The sequence below is a fragment of the Leuciscus leuciscus genome (assembly GCF_965113295.1).
Source record: "Leuciscus leuciscus genome assembly, chromosome: 1".
Classification (NCBI taxonomy): Eukaryota; Metazoa; Chordata; class Actinopteri; order Cypriniformes; family Leuciscidae; genus Leuciscus; species Leuciscus leuciscus.
In genome coordinates this window covers 21,470,340-21,492,355 of record NC_138725.1, presented here as the reverse complement: position 1 = coordinate 21,492,355, position 22,016 = coordinate 21,470,340, and the positions used below count along the sequence as shown (strand labels likewise).

The following is a 22,016-nucleotide window of genomic DNA, read 5'->3' as shown; positions in this document are numbered from 1 at the left end:
TAACTGTTGGTCCATTAAGCCTCATTAAGCGTTTTCTTGGTTTATATGGGAGGAAAACGTACAATTAAACGCGTTGAGTTCATATTCTGTGCTCAACTGCTTTTCTGTATGCTTTGTTTGTATGGTGTTTCCTGAGTTTTGGTCTTTTAATACCACTGTCTCAATTACACGCGTTGCGTTGATATTCTGTGCTCATCTGCTTTTCTGTAGTATGCATTATTAAGTCAAGTGTATTTGTATAGCGCTTTTCATAATACAGATTGTATCAAAGCAGCTTCACAGTATTAATTTAAAATAATACAACAAGGTTTGTTCTAATGGAATTTATTGATTGATAAAATCAAAATTAAATATCCCCACCTTCATATATTTTGGGGATATTTAATTTTTATTTTATCAATCAATAAATTCCATTAGAACAAACCTTGTTGTATTATTTTAAATACACGCAACGCGTGTAATTGAGACAGTGGTATTAATAGACCAAAACTCAGGAAACACCATACAAACAAAGCATACAGAAAAGCAGTTGAGCACAGAATATGAACTCAACGCGTTTAATTGTACGTTTTCCTCCCATATAAACCAAGAAAACGCTTAATGAGGCTTAATGGACCAACAGTTATAAAAAAATATAAAAAACCCCCACATAATTCGTTACATTATTAATAAAACACAGGCAGCAAGTTTATTTGCACTGAACACACATTTGCTTTCTTTCGTCATATTCTGTGCTCATCTGCTTTTCTGTTGTATGCATTATTAGCATGGTGTTTACTGAGTTTGATAATATCGTTTATTTATTTTAATATCAGTCTAATGCATTAAGCCATGTTAGCTTTTTATTGCCATAGACAGTATTTCAGTGCACGCGGGTTTCGTGACATCATCGAAGTCCCATTTCATTGGCTAGGTGCCAACCAATAAAACGACTCCTTTGAACCCCCCCTCCTCCCGCCCCCCTTTCTCTCTCACCGCCTCTGAGTTTCAAGTGCACAAGTTAGTTTTGCACCTGTATATCGCGAAAAGAGTAGCAAAAGTCAAGGCGCGAAATTTGAAATTGCAGTGACAGATTTGAGAAGTTGCAAGTGCCTAATTGAGGAAGTACCGCGAATGTGAATGTAAGATTAAACGCAAAATATATATTACAAGTTTGTGTCTGTCGTTGTATTTCAGTGAATGGCATTTTACACATTTGTGTCTACTTGTCTGCAGCTTCAGATTCAGAATACAGGTTTGTGACTAATGTTTGCGAGTGCAAATTTCAACATTCAGCTTCAGATTTTTATTTTACAGGTTTTCACATTGGAGCTGTGAGTGTAAATGTAAATGTACAAGTACAAATATTTATTGTACAAGTTCTCAAATTCACATCTACGTGCTCTCGAGTTTTGCTACTATTTTACCTTCATAGCTGAACACGCAGCGACACTGAAAGCTCGAGCCCGGATTGTTCTGGGAGTTGTGATATACTGTCTCTGATCTATTGCCCACAGTAGATGGCGGTAATGCTCTTTTAAGAATGCGAACCGCCAATAAGCCCAAAGAAGAAGAAGAAGACCTGAGGAATGCGGAAGTGACGCGTGTCGCGGAGCTATGAGCGGGAGCAGCCGATAGTAGTTCCAGCAAACACACCGACAGCTCCAGCACTGAACCCCATTCATTCATTTCCAGTGTTTCTGAAGCACGCTCGCTGGTAAGTTGATGAAATTACTGTATTTTTCACTTTTAAACACTTCAACCGTCCTCTCTTGAATCTAGGCAGTAGTTGTGTTTTATGTAGCCAGCTTTAGTTAGTGTTTATTGGAAGAGAATAGTTAACTGCAGCTAGCTTAGTGACCAACACTTCACTAATGTTCGCTACCAGTCAGAAATGTGTAAATTAAACCCTGAGGTCATAGTTAAATAATGTGATGTTGCACTTAAGAGTTTTTCTATCAGCCCTGTTTACATACATGAGGTGGTCAGAATATTAGAAATACATCTGGGGGCTGTTCCATAAAAGCCGCTTAGAAAAGCGGGGATTAAACTCCAAAACCGGACTTGAATGAGCCTAACAAATAAGTTGGGGCTAAAGTCGTTCCATAAAAGGTAATTGAAGTTCACGCAATCTCACTAATTTGATCCTGGTTTATCAAGTCTAGATAATTGCGTGTGCACGCGTTTCTGAAGCAGCCCTAGAGGTCGATCGTGGATCAAACCGATCCACCATCAAACAGCGTATATTTTGTGCTGTTTTATTCGTTTGTGACATGTTTTTTTTTTTTCCTCAGTGCAAAACTTACATTTTACAGTTATATTCTCCATCTGTAAATGTTAGAAAGTCATGCAAATGTATCTATTTTGCTGCTAATCTTCATATTGAACGAGCGCCGCTGCGCGCATGCGCGGCAAATAGGAGCGCAATAATTCTGACTAAAATATACATTTTGCTTGGAAAATTAATATGCGATATTTTATAACACTAGAAATATCTTCTAATTATAATAATTTATCTTTAGGATGTTGGATAAGTTGCAGTGAACTTCTAGCGAACAGAAGTACTTTAGTGAACAGAAGTAGCCTAAGAAGTAGCCTTAAGAAGTAGCCTTAAGAAACTAAATATATAAAGATACAAAATATAGTTTTGGGTATAGGACCTATGCTACTTAATAAATATGATTTATATTTATTTAGAATGCTGAGAAATACAGCTTTTAATGCAATAATTTTTTGGATAAAGCAAGAATCCCCAGTTTTAAATGAGTGGTTAGATTTAGTTTCTAGAATGTATTTTTTATATATTATAAATATAATATAATATATTCTTAATGTACTTTACATTATGAAGAGGATAACATGAAATTAAGAGCAAATGTATACATTTTGAAAAGATATGTGCAACTCTAAAATCAAAAAAATATTCCATAAAATAAAGGAATATATATTAGTCTACATTAACTACATTTTTATATAATCCTCCCTCCCTTTTATTTCTAGGCTAGTTATTTGTTATTTTATTTATTGCTTATTTTATATTGAATATTTGATATTCAAATAATATTACTTGAATAACTATTAGGAATTATGTGTCATTATAAGAGTTTGATATAAATATGTGAATGTTACATTTTTATTAATATTTATTTATTGTTTTTTGTCTTTTCCCCCTTAAATCATATGTAAAAGTGTCCAACTATGTACTTCTTGGTTATTGTTCTAATCATGTGTGTTGGTGGGTATTGTCACAAAAGAAAAAGAGTAGAAGGAAAAATAAGGAATATTTATTGGGGGAAAATATGATGTCTTTAAAGGAACTGTCAATTTGTATAATTGTGTTAAATGTGTTTGAATTGAAAGACATAATAAAGTACATAATAAATATATATATATATATATATATATATATATATATATATGTATGTATGTATGCTAAAATATTTGTTATTTGGACATTAGGTGTGCCTTATTTAGAGTTTTAAACCTACTTGTGTATTTTTATGATATATTCAAATGTAGGCTAATATACTGTCAATTACTAAGCTCAGATTCATCTTACCAGTTAAAATTCATACTGTGCTTTTGCAGGGTTTTTCCTGGCTGAAAATGAGGCGGAGGTGGCAAAATCCGATAGCTCGGTACCTCTAAGGGGGTCCGGGGGCATGCCCTCCCGGAAGAAAATTTTGTACATTTTAAAGATAAATGCATTAATCTGGTGCATCTTTTTATGTATAATGACCACTAGAAGGTGAAAAAAAAAACACTTTTTACAAGCATGTATTTATTTATTTTTAGGTATTTTAATAATCAGATAATTTGATTTTATTTACAGTTCATAGGGGGCCATGAAATTACAAAACAGTACTAGTAAATTACGTGACTGCTACTTGTGATAGCTTATTTTATAAAAACGGCAGAAGAATTTCGGCTATTGCCTAAGTCAGGCTGGCTCTATGGATATATTTTAAGTAACCTAACTAGTTTGAGAGCCGAAGCTTAAGAAAAACAGTATCGGTACCTGGCTGTGACAAGTGAAGGCACTTCGATGCTGCAGAGAAGGTGCTTCTTGACTTTCGTGCGTCTGTGGAGGTTGTGATAACTGACAGGTGATGTTGAAAAGGGGGAGGGGCAGGGGCTCGTGCGCTTTCGCAGAAATTTACCTTGCTCCGTTTGAGACAGTTTAGGTGCTTAAAGCCCTGCATTTCAGCCCGAGCCCGACGTGCCAATATTATTATTATTGACTTATTTATGCCCCTAGGGCCGGGCTTCGGGCCAATTCTCACGTCATAATTCACATGCGGGCCGGGCCTCTGGCTTTTTTTGGGTTCCTTCTTTTTATATTTTTATGAGAAGCTGACGACGACGATAGAAAAACAAACATAGAAAGACATTTCATAACCTCATAACTTTCATAATCTTATAATTACACAGTGACATATGACTGACATGACAGTCTCATGCACGCACGCACACACACACGCACGCACGCACGCACACACACACACACACACACAGAAGGTTTCCCATCAGCGCGACCCACGATTCACCTCATGTGCAAATAATGGAGAATATTAAGAGAAAAAATCGCAGATGGCCAACTTAAAACGCAGCGAGAAGAGAGGAGGACTGGGTTAAAACCTTAGGCTACACTGTGGATGCTATTCTTTTTCTCCACGATGCTCTGTAAAAGACTGCTCTAACTTTTCGTTTCATTGGACTTTATTTTCGTTTAACTGTTGGAAACTACGGATGCTTTTCGTTTGATTGGACTTTTATTTTCGTTTAACTGTTGGAAACTACTGGAAAAAAGAATGGCCATGTTCTGTCGTGCATTTTTGAGGTAAGATAACCTGCAAGTTTATTTAATTTAATTGGTTTAGATAGGCTATTGCTCCTTTCGTTTGCGAGCGCTGGTTCGAGCAGCCTGAGCCTGCCTCAGTATTTCAAAAAAAGTTGTTTTACTCACTGTGGTTTAATAAATAATCATTTGTTAAATTAACTGTCTGTGTGATATGCTTGAAGTGTTTTATAGCCTATCTATGGATTGTAGCCAAGTAAAGTAGCCTATTAGCGTTGATTTGAGAGGCTAAATTGATCAAACATGTTGTAGGCTATACTCGCTGTCGGTTCGGCTGCTTGGTCGTCATTTAAAAAAAAAATGCTCCAAAACATTTGTCTAAATTAACATGATAAAGAAATGAAAAGAAACATAACTAACAAAACTGACCTATTTTAATGGCTGCAAATAGGGCAGGCTGCCGCTGTGTAATAATATTAATAAAAAAAACGGACTCGAGTCGGACTCGGGCTGATAATTCTGATGAGCTGTCGGACTTGTGCTTGAGCGTCTCGGGCCAGGGCCGGGCTCGTGCTTATTCTGATGCAGTCGAAATGCGCAGAACGGTTTGAGAATGGAATGGAACCCGGCCGTGAACCCGCTGCGGAATCGTGTCGGTGGAAAAGAGGTATCTAATCATGTGATTCCGTCTTGAGTTTTTGTCGACAGACGGAGGCGGCCCGAAATTTGACGGAGGCGGCCGCCTCACAATTCTCTATGCAGGAAAAACCCTGGCTTTTGTAATTATTTATTTTTAATTTTGTGATTTTAACTTCTGCTTTACAAAGCTTTTTTTTAGATTGTGTTCTAATGTTCTTCTAATAATCATAAACATGTACTACAGCTGCCAAACAAACCAGAGAGAAATGTATTCATAAGTCTATATTGTCTAATTTCTCATTGTAGCCTTATTTAAGTTGATTTTCTGTATACTGTGTATTTATGTTTGGACTAATAATGGTTAATAAAGTCCAATAATGGTATGAGAGAGTGTCAGTGGTAATATCATTGTGTTCTTGTCGGTCAGTGCTAGAGGATCTGTGTAACAACTGAGGCTTAGCCTGACAGTTAGCCTGCCCTGGACCAGGCTAGTTTCCCAGCATAAGTTGCCAGGGTAACTGAGTTTGAACTTTTTTAAGTTTGCTTTATGAAACTGAATCTACCAAAAATAAGCCTGACTAACCGAAATAAGCCTGGCTTATACTCTAATCTTGGTTTATGGAACAGCCCCCTGGATATATAAAGCAAATAAGTAGGGCAGCACTATGGAGAGAGAATTGTGTCTTTATTACATGCGAGAAAATAAATGATCTGAGAGAAAAAAAAAAGTTTGAGAGAAAAAGTTTTCATACCAATAGCAAAAAATAATAATATTTGAGACTAAAAAAAGTATTTTCTCGCAGAACATAAAAAAATATAAATTTGAATTTTTAAAAATGATTTCTGAGAAAAGAAATCTCTCTCAAAATACTTTGAAAAAAAACTCTCAAATATATATATATATATTGCTATTAGTGTGAAAACATTTTCTCTAAAAAAAAAAGTGTTTCTCTCAAAACGCTTTTCTTTGCTCTCGATGCAATTTCTTTCTCTCGTGTCAGGATTCTGCTTTCACTGTGAGAATTGTGTCATGGGCGGGGCCACGTTCCTATTGGCCAGTCGGGTGAGCATCGTCTTGTCTTGGGAGTCGAACTGAATCATTATACCATTGTTCGGTTCACCCGCATAGATGCCGCCTCTGCCTTAGTTGAGCACGGACAATATATAAACAAATAGCACCTCAACTTGAAATACCCAGCAGGCATGTAAACAAATAAAAAAATAAAAGTGCCACAGTGTTTGCAAAGCCAGTAATGTGCTTTTAGGAACTGCACTCGCCGGTTTCACACTGCACGCGTTAGCAGAGCGTGCAGCGCGTATTTTTTTCGGCGCCCATGTTAACAGATTAGAGCATTCACACTGCACGCAGAGGCGGCGCGGCAGCGTGTAGCAGAGCAGAAGCAGCAGTGCCGCGATCGTTTCGGCGCCGAGTCTATTTTTGCTGCGCCGCTTACGCTGGAAGTGAATTAAAGTGACAATGCATTGATCATGGCCAAAATACACCGCAGTTTTATCCAAAAAGTGCATTGATGATATCTATTGTGTTTTAAACAGTCGATCAAATGACTAACAGCAATTTAAAAAGAAAACAAATGTCCAAAAACAAACTTGTTGCCAGAACAATAAAAACAAAGATGAACCAAAAGTTATATAAATTAAATTATTAATAAAATAAGCTTATTGACAAGCCTTTTCTCTTAAATGTATTTGAAAACGAAATAAAGCAATGCCAACTTATCCATTATAGAGTAGGCCTACTCTGTCTGTACACAACCCGCGGTTCAGCCGCGCGTGACAAACGCTGCCAGTGTGAAAGCAAAACGCGCGTGTCCTGCTCCTGCTCACCATATGCACTGCTCCTGCGCTGCTTACACTCTGCTAACGCGTGCAGTGTGAAACCGGCGTAACTCTGTGCCATCGCATAACTATAGATGTGTTAAAAAATAATGAGAATATATATACATATATTTCCGAGTCCTGATCGGGAGGTAACGTCCGATTCCGATCGAGTCTGAATCCACGTGATCGGGCCCGATTTCCGATCACGTGATCGGATCAGGACATCCCTAACTGTTATGCCGACGATACTCAGCTCTATATTTCTTCACGCCCTGACAAAACTTACCAATTCACAAAATTAACGGAATGCATAGCAGATATAAAAAACTGGATGACTAGCAACTTCCTACTACTTAATTCTGAAAAAAACAGAGATTCTAATTATTGGCCAAAAAACTTGCTCACGTAATAACTTAGAATACTGTCTAACACTTGATGGCTGCTCTGTTAAGTCTTCGTTGTCAGTTAGGAACCTAGGTGTGCTCTTTGATACCAATCTTACATATATATTCAAACACGCATACCTATCGACCGAACACGTGATGCGCATGTTTGCGCCGTCTTTGTTTGATTTTTCCATTTTGTCTTATCTTCACAATTGCTTGTTTTTCACCCATAGACATCTCTCTGGTTTTCATGTTGGTTACACGTCTAAGTATAAAATGCAGTCTGCATTGGCAAAACCAAAATCAGACCAACCCCTTCCACAGCCAATAACCCTCTCCCCTCCTTCTCTCCGCTGACCGAGAAAGAAGTATCTACTTCTTTTCCTCTCCTGTCATCCTACCACCTGCCCTCTAGACCCCATCCCCTCACACCTTTTACAAGCCATCTCTCCCACACTTCTACCAGCACTCACACACATCATCAACTCATTTACATTTTACATTTATTCATTTAGCTGACGCTTTTATCCAAATCGACTTACAATTGCTATATATGTCAGAGGTCGCACTGGTTGCTCTGGAGCAACTAGGGGTTAAGTGTCTTGCTCAGGGACACATTGGTGTCTCACAGTGGATTCGAACCCGGGTCTCTCACACCAAAGGCATGTGTCTTATCCATTGCGCCACCACCACCACCGCAACTCATTCAAGCAGGCACGGGTTACTCCAATGCTTAAAAAACCAACACTAAACACATCGTTTGTAGAGAATTACAGACCTATCTCTCTCCTACCATTCATTGCGAAAACACTTGAAAGAGTTGTTTTCAACCAAGTAACATCCTTCTTGTCTCTAAACAACCAGCTGGATGTCAAACAATCTGGCTTCAAGAAAGGGCATTCAACTGAGACTGCATTACTGTCTGTCACAGAAGCCCTACGGACCGCAAAAGCTGCTTCCAAATCTTCAGTCCTCATTCTCCTGGATCTGTCTGCTGCCTTCGACACTGTTAATCATCAGATCCTTATGTCCAGCCTCTCATCACTGGGAATCACAGGAACTTCACTCCACTGGTTCGAGTCCTATCTCACAGGTAGGTCCTTCAGGGTCGCATGAAGAGGCAAGGTATCCAGAGCACATCAACTGACCACAGGGGTTCCTCAGGGTTCAGTTCTTGGTCCCCTTCTCTTCTCCATATACACCACGTCACTGGGACACATCATACAGGCACATGGTTTCTCCTACCACTGCTATGCTGATGACACACAGCTCTTCCTCTCATTTCAACCAGATGATCCCACAGTAGCTGCACGGGTCTCAAGCTGTCTGGCGGACATCTCGACATGGATGAAGGAACATCACCTGCAGCTCAACCTGGCAAAGACTGAGCTTCCCGTCCTCCCTGCCAATCCATCTCTACAACACGACTTCACTATCCAGCTAGAATCATCATCAATCACCCCATCAAGGTCGGTCAGAAATCTTGGAGTAACGTTTGATAACCAGCTGACCTTCACAGATCACTTTTTAAAGACAGCTCGATCATGCAGGTTTGCGCTGCACAACATCAGGAAGATCAGGCCTTTCCTAACTGAGCATGCAACACAACTTCTCGTCCAGGCCCTGGTCATTTCTAGGCTTGACTACTGCAATGCTCTTCTGGCCGGACTTCCATCATGTGCAACTAAACCTCTACAGATGATCCAGAACGCTTTAGCTCGTCTCGTCTTCAACGAGCCCAAGAGGGCCCACGTCACTCCTCTGTTCATCTCTCTGCACTGGCTACCTCTCGCTGCTCGTATCAAATTCAAGGCATTGACGCTTGCTTACAGATCTTTCACAGTCCCTCCTACTTTCACTCACTCCAACGAGTCTACATCCCTACCAGAAACCTACGATCGGTCAAAGAGCGACGTCTCGTGGTTCCATCACAGAAAGCCACAAAATCACTTTCCAGAACATTCTCATTCACAGTTCCATGCTGGTGGAACACTCTCCCCACCCTCATCCGGAATGCAGAATCCCTGACAACATTCAAAAGACAACTGAAAACCCATCTCTTCCGTGAGCACTTAACCGCATAAAAAAAAAAAAAAAAAAAACACCTTCCCTTTCCCTTTAAACCCTCACTTTTCGGGCTTATGCTACTCTGAATAATGCCTGAACTTCGTATTTTGAGCACTTCTTGCGTTGTTTTTTGCCTCTTCATGATGATTCGCTTAACTTAGTCCTAACTTGTAAGTCGATTTGGATACAAGCGTCTGCTAAATGACTAAATGTATGTAAATGTAATAGGACACACCAGGGCAACAAAACACACCTGCCAGTCACATGTTCCAATACTTTTGGTCACATGAGCAATGGTTGGGTTCAAACAAAAGGTTATATCTTCTAAGTTGTGTATCAGATCCAGATGTAAATACCTGGAAATAAAAGCTGAAATGTTGATCTCTTCCCTCATATTCATCTTTTGATGTCAAACCCAAATATTTTCAGTCTACAGACAACATGACATCATGACTTTGCGTAAACATACACGCCACTTTCAAGTCAAAAGTGGCGTGTTATTTATACGCATTTTGAGCTATCGGCGTGTTCACGCCGAAACGAACCGTCATCTTCCGCGTGTATGTCTACGCCGTTAAATGTCCGAGCGAAACGGAGCAAAATGTACGTGAAATTAATCATGTTGGTCCCCTTTGGAAAACGTGTAGATGTCACAGTTTAACAGCCTCAGACGTGAATCTTACACGTACCATTATCCCCGGAAGTTTGCTAATCATACCATCTAATCATAACCATTTCTTAAAACTACGTAGGCTACAATTATAAAGAAAAACAACAGACAGACAAATATAATCACAATAATTTATTTAATGAGAAAATGTCAAAATCGGTACCAAAAGTTGTTCACGTGACGATGTGTCCTCTCTGGCAGTGGTTTTGTATGAGGTAACAGCAGAATTTAACTTATTAATTCAAATCCATGAAAATGTTAATCCGTTTTCGGTTCGGTTTGCTCTGAGGGCTGCCGCCTGCGCGGCAGTGCGCGCTTCATTTCAAATGTGAATGTGCAAATCTGTGACGAAGCAGGCGAGGCGAGAGCCAATGAGTGTTTGATATTACTGCCGTAACCATAGTAACCTGTCGTAACGCTTCTTGAGGGCGCAATTTTTGAATTTGAATTCATAACAAGCGCGGGGTTTGACGTTTACGGTCAAGATGACGATTACTGGATAAAGGGCTGAGTTTGGATCTTTTTCTTGCAAATAATGGATTCTGAAGGTTTGGATTACATCAAGCTAATAAAATTGGTGTATTTTGTGAATCGATGTTGTGTTGTAAGGTTAATTATTGTGATTATACATTTTAATATTGTCCATAAAATGGGTATGTTTAGGTGTGGGAGTACAGTTAAGGGATCTTACATTTATAATCTATACATGGTATTAACCCCAGTGACGGGTAGGTTTAGGGACGGAGTTGGGGTAGGTCATATTTATAATGTAACGTTAAGTCAACGGCGTTGATAAACACGCTGAAAAACGATTATGCGTGTTGATAGCACGCCAAAAATGGAAATCGAATTGGCGTGTCATACATACGCCATTTCATGAGATCAGCCTGCTACAGAAAAATTAAAGGAATTGCCACTGATCCAATATTTTTGGAGGGGACTGTATATCTCCAGATAATAATTGGCAGATGCAAATTATAAATTTTTGCCATTCACTTGCCTTTTGACGCCACCTTTATCATTGCGCTTGGCTGGATACCAACATGGATAGAGAAATGTCCATGAGGATTTTCTTCCCATAACCAAGTTGTTTTTAAGTAAAAGTTTGTTTGAGTGAGCATAGCAATTAGCAACTATGTAATTTTAGGGTTTTAGGGACGTGTGATTTTAGGGACGTGTGATTTTAGGGATGTTTTCTAAACAGATAATAAATATGTATGTAAAAGCACCACAAGCACACCACATTTGCCAGCTGCCATCTTGAATTCCTCCCAGCTACAGGGTTTATTGTGTTTATTCTTCATTAATTCATGATGCTGACGAACATTCATGTTAGAAACATTCAAGCACTTCATCACATTTAGATAAACAGTTCAACTATGAAATGGTACAGAATGTATAGTAGATTGTTCCAAAGCGGCTTTACAGTGATAATAGGAAATTAAAGTAACAGATTGTTTTGGCTTTATAGCAGGTCTAGAATAAAGTTATTATTAGTTTTGTCGCAACTATCATTAGTTATTAACTTAGGGGCCACTAACACGACACCGTTCTAACAGAAAATCCTTAAGTTCTCTCTACGCAAACTTTAAAAATGCAAACCTGTGAAAACGTGCTGGCGTGCACATGCACATTACGAGTTCAGTCTATAGTTATGTGCGTTTGAATATATGTGCGCAGGTGTGTAGTCCTTCCCTAAAAAGTTATCCTGAAAAAAGTTTGATCTGTACAGAGGTGAAGAGAAGGAGACCTTCACAGGGTAGAGACTAGTTGACATTTCAGCAAATGGTCAGTAAAGGGAGGTTTGAGACATTTTTATATTGATTGTCAACATCAGATCAAACTAAATATTATTTTAACTGTTTTATTTTACATTTGTTTTATATCTGGTTCCCAATTTGCAACAAAGTTACCAGAATTTGTCATTTTCAACAGTTTACAAAATTATTTTTTAGGAATAATCAGTTAACAACAAGTTACTGATAAAGTTGTATTTGTCAAATATCATACAAGTTATTCACAGTTATAGATATTCTTGTTACATCAACTTTGGTAACAGTTGATGAATGTGATCAACACTGTACAGTTTGTATAAAAATTGAGACAATGGATCGATTATTTTATTGTTTTCCCATCATGCAGTAGAAAGAGCCCAGATGATGTCACTTCCTGAGTGTCACAGTTCAAATATATTTAATACTTCTTGCTAAAGAAACATGGGATTCGTGCCTATAATGTTTTAAAAATAATAATTGGAAGATACATTTTCCACAATCATGGAACGTAATCAATTTATAAAAAGGCATCCATTATCATAATATTTTATAGCAGTTGTCTACTTTCTACCATTACATCAGGGCTCACTTTCATGTCCTTTCACTTTATATTTCTCTCGGTTAATTATTTTGATGTAATGAAAATTTAATTTAATATATTTTTCTTATGTCAGACCTGATGGAAGTGAAGGAGGAGAGTGAAGAACTGATGGAAGTGAAAGAGGAGAGAAGAACTGAGTGAAGTGAAGGAGGAGAGTCAAGAACTGAGTGAAGTAAAGGAGGAGAGTGAAGAACTGAGTGAAGTGAAGGAGGAGAGTCAAGAACTGAGTGAAGTGAAGGAGGAGAGTGAATAACTGATGGAAGTGAAGGAGGAGAGTGAAGAACTGAGTGAAGTGAAGGAGGAGAGTCAAGAACTGAGTGAAGTGAAGGAGGAGAGTGAAGAACTGATGGAAGTGAAGGAGGAGAGTGAAGAACTGAGTGAAGTGAAGGAGGAGAGTCAAGAACTGAGTGAAGTGAAGGAGGAGAGTGAAGAACTGAGTGAAGTGAAGGAGTCAAGTCAAGAACTGAGTAAAGTGGAGGAGGAGAGTGAAGAACTGACATTTTTAAAGGAAAGAAGAGCCAAGAAATCTTTCACCTGCACTCAGTGTGGGAAGAGTGTCACAAGCAAACAAAGTCTTGAGATTCACATGAGGATCCACACCGGAGAGAAGCCGTTCATATGCGATCAATGCGGCAAAACATTTCCTAGTACATCAGTCCTGAAGAGACACCTGACAGTTCATGCTAAGGAGAAGCCACATTTATGTTCTGTGTGTGGAAAGAGTTTTTCACTTCTGCTGTATTTAAATAAACATCAGAAAATTCACACTGTTGTGAGAGAGTACATGTGCTTTGAGTGTGAGAAGACTTTTAATACAGAAAACAGTTTAAAACTGCACCAGAGAATACACACGGGAGAAAAACCTTTCAAGTGTTCACACTGCGACAAGAGATTCAGTCAGTCATTCTCTCTGAAAACACATGAGAGGATCCACACTGGAGAAAAACCTTACAAGTGTTCACACTGTGACAAGAGATTCAGTCAGTCATTCTCTCTGAAAACACATGAGATGATCCACACTGGAGAGAAACCTTACAAGTGTTCACACTGTGACAAGAGATTCAGGGAGTCATTCTCTCTGAAAACACATGAGAGAATCCACACTGGAGAACAACCTTACAAGTGTTCACACTGTGACAAGAGATTCAGTCATTCATCATCTCTGAAAACACATGAGATGGTCCACACTGGAGAACAACCTTACAAGTGTTCACACTGTGACAAGAGATTCAGTCAGCCATCAATTCTGAAAACACATGAGATGATCCACACTGGAGAACAACCTTACAAGTGTTCACACTGCGACAAGAGATTCAGTCATTCATCATCTCTGAAAAGACATGAGATGATCCACACTGGAGAGAAACCTTACAAGTGTTCACACTGCGACAAGAGTTTCAGTCAGTCAGCGAAAACACATGAGAGGATCCACACTGGAGAAAAACCTTACAAGTGTTCACACTGCGACAAGAGATTGAGTCATTCAATATCTCTGAAAAGACATGAGATGATCCACACTGGAGGACAACCTTACATGTGTTCACACTGTGACAAGAGATTCATTCGATCAGCACATCTGAAAACACATGAGAGGATCCACACTGGAGAGAAGCCGCACACGTGTGATCAGTGTGGAAAGAGTTTCTCTATTAAAAGTCACCTGAATCTACACATGAAGATCCATGCAGTGAAGAAACCACTTAAACACAGTCTGAGATCACAGTAAGTAGTTTATTTTCATGTGCTGAGCAACAAAGCTCTTCTGTGTAAGTTAGCCACACATCACCCTATAGCCAAATCTCTCCTCTACACCTATAGCTGGTGTGTGGTGAGCACAGGACACTTTGTTGATTGATATGTATTAACTTGTGTTCAACCAACAGTAATGTCTATTTTGTCAGTTCAGATCAATGCAAAAAAACACAAATTCGCTCTGACAGTAGGTGGCACTCATGTAAAGCAGAAATACAGCACTATACAGGGCTCTAGACTGCGAGTAAATGGTCTCATTTTGCGACCTTTTTTTTTCCTGGCACACGGCAAACAAAAGCAGAATGAAACCACGCTACTTGTTTGAGCTGCGCAGCGCAAAGAGTTTATCAGCTCAGAGCAATACTAGACAGCGGTTTACTCATGGGCCGATCTCTATCACGCAACAACATTACTACACAGCGCTGGCAGATTCATGCTACTGCTAACCCGGACGTCGAAGTCACTTCAGTGATTTGGGAAAAGCACGTAAAAGTTCTGTCAGAAAGCGATGCATAAGGATGTAGTGTAACAACAAAAAATGATTTTTTGTGTTGACAACTTGGTGTTAACTAATAATTGTTGCAAACTGGTGCAACCAACAAAATATTAGTGCATTCCAGGAACTGGGCGTCGTTACACTACATCCTTCCTTATGCATCACTTTCTGCCAGGACTTTTTCGACAGATCTGATGCCATCACTAGGCTGATTTAAGAATTGAATTTAGGCTGCTATATTTAACAGTGAGTTCATTTAATTCAGGTGTGAGGATGGTGGATCAGGAAAGACAGGGGAAGGAAACAGGTAGGTCTAACATTAGGTGGAAGTGTAGGGGAGGTCGGCGATGGCATCAAGTACAGGTGAGACCAGTGATGACATCAGGTAGGAGTTCTATTAGTTAGACCACACCAAACCAAATGTCCAGTATGGTCTGAAGTTCTGTTGACCAACCTATTCAATGTGTCCTTTTTGGATAAAAAAAAAATAGTGCAGACAGAGATGGAAAGCCACTCACCACTGAGGAGGAATTTGAGGAGAATGTGGAAAAGAGAGGTGAAGATGAGGTTTACATTTAGTCATTTTGCAGATGTTTTTATCCAAAGTGACTTACAACTGAGGACTAAAGCGAGGCAAAAAACTATGCAAGAAGTGCTCAAAATACAAAGTTCAGGCATTGCTCAGAGTAGGTGGAAGAGAATGTGGAACAGAGAGGTGAAGAGGAGAGGGAGGTGGAAATGGAACAGAGAGGTGAAGAGGAGAATGAGGTGGAAGAGAATGTGGAAGAGGAGAGGGAGGTGGAAATGGAACAGAGGTGAAGAGGAGAATGAGGTGGAAGAGAATGTGGAACAGAGAGGTGAAGAGGAGAGGGAGGTGGAAATGGAACAGAGGTGAAGAGGAGAATGAGGTGGAAGAGAATGTGGAGGAGAGGAGAAGGGAGGTGGAAATGGAACAGAGGTGAAGAGGAGAGGGAGGTGGAAATGGAACTGAGGTGGAAGAGAATGTGGAACAGAGGAGAGGAGAAGGGAGGTGGAAATGGAACAGAGGTGAAGAGGAGAGGGAGGTGGAAGAGAATGTGGAACAGAGAAGAGGAGATGAGAGGGAGGTGGAAATGGAACAGAGAGGTGAAGAGGAGAATGAAGTGGAAGAGAATGTGGAACAGAAGAGGAGAGGGAGGTGGAAATGGAACAGAGGTGAAGAGGAGAATGAGGTGGAAGAGAATGTGGAACAGAAGAGGAGAGGGAGGTGGAAATGGAACAGAGAGGTGAAGAGGAGAATGAGGTGGAAGAGAATGTGGAAGAGAGGAGAGGGAGGTGGAAATGGAACAGAGGTGAAGAGGAGAATGAGGTGGAAGAGAATGTGGAACATAGGTGAAGAGGAGAGGGAGGTGGAAATGGAACTGAGGTGGAAGAGAATGTGGAACAGAAGAGGAGAGGGAGGTGGAAATGGAACAGAGGTGAAGAGGAGAATGAGGTGGAAGAGAATGTGGAACAGAGAAGATGAGAGGAGAGTGAGGTGGAAGAGAATGTGGAACAGAGAGGTGAAGAGGAGAATGAGGTGGAAGAGAATGTGGAACAGAGAGGTAAAGAGGAGAGGGAGGTGGAAATGGAACTGAGGTGGAAGATCATGTGGAACAGAGAAGAGGAGAGGAGAGGGAGGTGGAAATGGAACAGATCTGTTGCTTATCTGTTGTGTAAAGAATTAGCATCACGCTTACGCCAGAACATTGACAGAACATTGCAAAGAGCCATAGATGCTGAAAAGGCACACTGGAGTAGTGTTAACGAGAGTGATCGACTGCATACTCTTCCTTGCAGAAAGGAACTTGCCACTGAAGAGGAAGAATGCTAAGTTAGGAGATCCTAAAAATGGAAATTTCCTGGGTGTCCTTGATGCCATAGCACAATATGATGTCCCACTAGCAGAGCATCTTAGAAAGGTAGCCTCTAAAGAAACCACAGGATATCTTTCCTGGTGCACTCAAAATTAATTTTTAGATTTAATTTCTGAATGTGTACTTTGTCAAATTTGTGCCCAGGTCAAAGCCTCCAAGTACATTGCAGTGGAGTTAAATTGCACACCTGACATATCAAAGCAGGAGCTGGCCTCCGTAATAATCCGGTATGTTCATACAGATGATGACAAGAATGCCACCATCAATAAGTCTTTTGTTGGCTTCACAGTCGTGAAGGACACAACTGGTAAAGGCCTCACAGAAACACTGACTGGGGTGCTGGATAACCTGGGGTTGGAGTTGGCTAACTGTAGGGGCAGAGCTATGACAATGGCTCAAATATGAGGGGTATACACAAGGGTTTGCAAGCATTGGTGCAGCAGAAGTGTCCAGAGTAGAGGTCTGCTACCCGACCCGAGTTAATGTTTAATGAATAGCCTGCGCGTGCTATTTCAGACACAACATCGCAATCAGAGGGCGGCACTGAAACCATCGACTCTAGATGCTGTTCTCTTCCTTCATAACTCGTAGTCTACTGAGAAGGATATATTTGTGTAAATAGTTGTGCAACTGCGCAAACTTTGTTTTGAAGTTTAATGTTTTGGGTTCCAGGGGAATTTGTGACTGTTTCACCTGTTCAACCACATCTAAGTTTCGTAATTAGTAAGTCCGTGCTTTTGCTCTTTTTTTTTTTTTTTCTTGTGTGCTGCTGACTGCTGAGGGGGCCGCTGTGCCTTGGTGAAACGGTGTTTGTACATGTAGCATATTTTTAATTATATTTGTAAGCAATCATAAAATACAGCGTATTGCAAAAAAAAAAAAAAAAAAAAAATATTTAGTGTGAGAAACGGACCTCGGGTTCGGGTTGGGCTCGAGCTTAAAATATAACCATAATTTTCGGGTTGGGTCGGGTTAAATTATTTCGGGTACAAGCCGGGTTCGGGCTAAAGTTTGAAGCCTGTGCAGACCTCTAGTCCAGAAGCACTATTTATCCCCTGCTGTAGCCACAGTCTGAACCTCCTGTTAATGTGATGCTGCGTCATCAAACAGAGTGTGTCTAACCTTTTTTGGCACTCTCCAAAGACTGTTCACCATTTGTTCGGCTTCGGTGAAGAGGTGGGATATTCTGAAACAATTTGTGGACATTACACTGAAGCCTCTGAGTGGCTACCAGGTGGGAAGCAAAAATAAACTTCGTCAAAGCTGTACGTTTCCAGTTAGGGGGGATTCTTGATGCTTTGGAAAAGCTTGAGGAAGTGGAGAAAGACGTCAAAACTGTCTCAGAGGCAAAGTCGCTGTCTGGCGAGATTGTCAGCATGGAGTTCCTCATGTGCCTCTTGGTTTGGTACAATCTTTTGTCAGAGATCACCTATGTCAGCAAGGCAATGCAAGCAGTGAACATCTCGATGGACACTGCCATTGGAATGACAGACTCTCTTAAAGAGCCAGCAGCCATATCACCCTGTAGCCCAAGACTGGTTGCCCACTGAAGCTAAGCAGGGTTGAGCCTGGTTAGTACCTGGATGGGAGACCTCCTGGGAAAAACCAGGTTGCTGCTGGAAGGTGTTAGTGAGGCCAGCAGGGGGCGCTCACCCTGTGGGTCCTAATGCCCCAGTGTAGTAACGGGGACACTATACTGTTAAAGAGCACCGTCCTTCGGATGAGATGTAAAACCGAGGTCCTGACACTCTGTGGTCATTAAAAATCCCATGGCACTTCTCGTAAAGAGTAGGGGTGTAACCCGGTGTCCTGGCCACATTCCACCCATTGGCCCTTAACAATCGCCGAACATTGCTTGACATTGCACGCCGAATAGCCATTGAGATGGATGCTTCCCCTGAGTTTAGAGAGAGACGTTTCAGAAAGCAAAAGAGATTTCATGGTGATGATTCCAGCACTGGCCATTATGAACAGGAACCTGAAACGCAAAATTGTTGCTGCATACCCCTCTGACACTGGGTAGTTGCGCCCCTGCACATATTAGTATAAGGATACGAATGAAGTCTTACTCTAAACACAAAATACAATCAAACATAGTTGAATCATATCTTAACATAACTATACATACAAACGATAACTCCCGAAAGACAAGAAATGTAGCAGATTGTTTATGATGAAAGCACACTAAAGGACAGCTATCATTCATGCGGCAGACTGAAGCTGGTCTAACATAAAAAAAAAAGTACATGATTTATTATAGGGAAAGATCATTTAATATGAATAAAATAATGCATAAACTATTTTCATAACACTGGGTATTGATTAGGGCTGGGTATTGACACACATTTCACAATTATATATATATCTTAAGTAATGCTGTAAACTATGGAGACATATATATATATATATAAACATTTAAATGGTGGCTGTCATAAAAACTTGCCAGCTTTATTCAATGCATTAAATAGCCTATTGAAGAACAGTAAAAAAATTATAATGAATATGTAATATGGTGCAGAATTTTAGCAAAATGCTCCTCTCTAGAGTTCATTTTTCTAGCCGACCAACGAGTTTATGGTCATTGGATATGGTTTTTCTGAGGTGAATGTGGCGTTACATGACATTGTTTACAAGCTGTTTTACTGACGTCTTTCCACGGTTGAAACACTGATTGAGCGATTCCATGTGATGATACGGATTTCGATAAGTTGTACTCTATCATTTAACACACTTTCAGATGCTCATTCATGTTTATTTGGTGCTGTAACTGGTGTTATTAAGGTGGAAGAGAAGATCATGTGCTGCTGCTTCTCTTGAGCTGAGCCAGAGCGATCTCACGCCACAGCGCCATTTATGTTTTTGAATTTCGTAAGAAAATGGAATTTGAATCAGAGACTGTTTCATATCAATAGTAACAAAGCACAAAGATTATTGCGATTTATTGGATGGGATGCGCGCAACAATATTCCATTAATTCATCAACTGTTAAAACAGGACGACTAATCGATTATTGGGATTTAAGAATCAATATCGGTTCGAAAAAATTAGAATAGATTAAAATCGGGAAATCAATATTTTTTTTGCCCAGCCCTAGTGTCCATCCATGGAGTTTATTATTATTATTATTATTATTAGTAGTAGTAGTAGTAGTAGTAGTAGTAGTAGTAGTAGTATTAGTATTATTATTATTAGGGGTTCAAGCACTTCAGTGCTGAAACCCTATTGTAATTGTTAATTTACCCTTTGGGTAGCTATAACAGGGTCATTTTGAAAATGGGTGTGGCAAAAAAACTCAAGCCTATAAATCCTTAATGAAAACTCAGAACTTCATGAAAATTGGTGAGCATATAATGTGACAGCATTCTGAACAAGCATGCAACATTTTATGGAGATCGGACCATAGGTGGCACTATAACTGTTAAAAAGCTTTAAAAACCACATATTTCAGTAGTAAATTGCCTTATCTGCTTAAAGGCCTTAATGCTTGAACCCTGATAAATGCTGCTTGCAGCTTTAATTATCATCATTATTATTATTGCAAGTGAAGATGTTTTTTTCCAGTTCATAATCAATTAGCATTCAGCTGCAACTTCTACAATCCAACATAACAATATTAAAGTTCTGAGCTTCATTTCACTAAGTTTTCTTTCTACCGCTGTGATTTTCAGGTGCTGAAGATGAACAAGAGGATCAGGAGTGTCTGAGGATTGCTCCGATCGGGAAGACAGGAAATTGGAAGAGTGCAACAGGAAACCGTATTCTGGGAAGAGATGAGTTTGTCAGTGAATTAAGACTAGATTCAGTCACAACAGTTTGTGGAAAGAGAGTTGGTGAAGTTGATGGTCGACCAGTAACTGTTGTTGATACTCCAGGTCTCTTTGACACGACACACTGATGAATGATCAAGCAGTAAAATAAATATTGAAATGTATTTCCATGTTGTCTCCTGGACCTCATGTGTTCATCATTGTGTTGAGTTTGGGAAGATTTACAGGAGAGGAGATGGACACAGTAGATCTGATAAAGAAGATCTTTAGTCCAAGAGCTGCTCAGTTCAGCAACAAAAGAGTGAGAGAGAACAAATGAAGAAGATGATGGCAGATCTTCAAAGAGAGAAAACAACATGGTATGAAATGTAATTATACAGGATTCGGGAGAAATATGATGCTAGAACTAAAGCAGAGGAACTGTATAAGGAGCAGATTTGGGCTCTCAGGGATAGTTGCTGTAAAGCCTTAAATCTAGCCTTTGGTTGATTGACTCGCAGTGCATATTAATATTCTGTTTGCTTAGGATTCTGATGTTATCTATGTGTATTTTTTCTGATAAAATTCTATTGTGTCTGTGTTTGATTTGCCTTGGCTGATTTTTTTCATAATTGTCTTTAATTCTGTTTTTGTCCAAATGTTGCAAAACAAAAAGTGTGTGTGCTGAGTGTGGGATCTACGCTCATTTGTTGTGTGCCAACAACGGTTAGTTGGCTTGCCAGTTTATCCTTTATTATCTGGTTAGAGAGGAAGCTCAGGGAAGTTTGAGTTGTTGCTTCTTTTCTGTTATTATTTTAGGCCTTACTCTCTCCTGAAGATTTATTCCCATCTTTTGTTAAGCCTTTTTGATATATGAAGGAAATAAATACTTTTCCTTTTCCTTAAAGTTGTGTTATGTTTTCACTCTGAGACTGAGGCTGAAGTGTGTTCTGCACATATCTTTACATCTCTACGTTATTATACTTTCTTTTCCTTTGTTACCTCTCCTCCGACCCCTAGACTGGGAAGGGAACGCGTCACGGATCGCTCTGAGACTTTAGTAAGATCCAAGCGCAGCTTCATTGGAAAATCCAGAATCGTAGTCATATGCCAGACAAAGGATCAAAACACTTGCAAACAATCCACAATAAAAACACAAGAGACAAGGGAGAGCACTCAGACGTGCAACGTGACAACTACAAAACCTTGATGAGAAATAACAGAGAACATATGGTATAAATAGGCTGAGACAAACAATAATGACAAACAGGTGAAAGCAATAATTCATGATGAGTCCGGGCAAAGGATTATGGGGACTGAAGTTCATGGCTGAGTGGCAAAGGTCAGAGGAGGAGTGCCCTCTAGTGGCCGAC

At 39.8% G+C, this 22,016-nt stretch overlaps 2 protein-coding genes and 1 long non-coding RNA gene across 7 annotated transcripts in view; 2 read left to right on the top strand and 1 right to left on the bottom strand.

The window, feature by feature from the left end:
• LOC309503063 overlaps positions 1 to 22,016 on the bottom strand; it is a 182,259-nt gene that overhangs the window by 93,327 nt on the left and 66,916 nt on the right. The gene's annotated exons all lie outside the window — the stretch shown is intronic.
• Positions 1 to 22,016, top strand: part of LOC309499143 (uncharacterized protein) — a 156,678-nt gene that overhangs the window by 77,894 nt on the left and 56,768 nt on the right. The gene's annotated exons all lie outside the window — the stretch shown is intronic.
• Positions 1,408 to 21,550, top strand: LOC309500420 (uncharacterized protein). Of its 3 annotated transcripts, none has more exons than XM_082172063.1 (3): positions 1,408 to 1,696; positions 13,096 to 14,476; positions 20,566 to 21,550. In XM_082172063.1, the coding sequence occupies exons 2-3, from the start codon at positions 13,101 to 13,103 to the stop codon at positions 20,570 to 20,572; spliced, it is 1,383 nt and encodes a 460-aa protein (XP_082028189.1). In that variant the 5' UTR covers positions 1,408 to 1,696; positions 13,096 to 13,100; the 3' UTR covers positions 20,573 to 21,550. The 3 variants fall into 3 exon arrangements, with proteins under 3 accessions (XP_082028189.1, XP_082028188.1, XP_082028187.1); XM_082172062.1 differs by having other exon boundaries at positions 12,886 to 14,476; XM_082172061.1 differs by having other exon boundaries at positions 12,828 to 14,476.

Coding starts and splice junctions, on each gene's coding strand:
- LOC309500420 (XM_082172062.1), top strand. CDS start 13,011: ATGGAAGTGAAGGAGGAGAGTGAAGAACTGAGTGAAGTGAAGGAGGAG.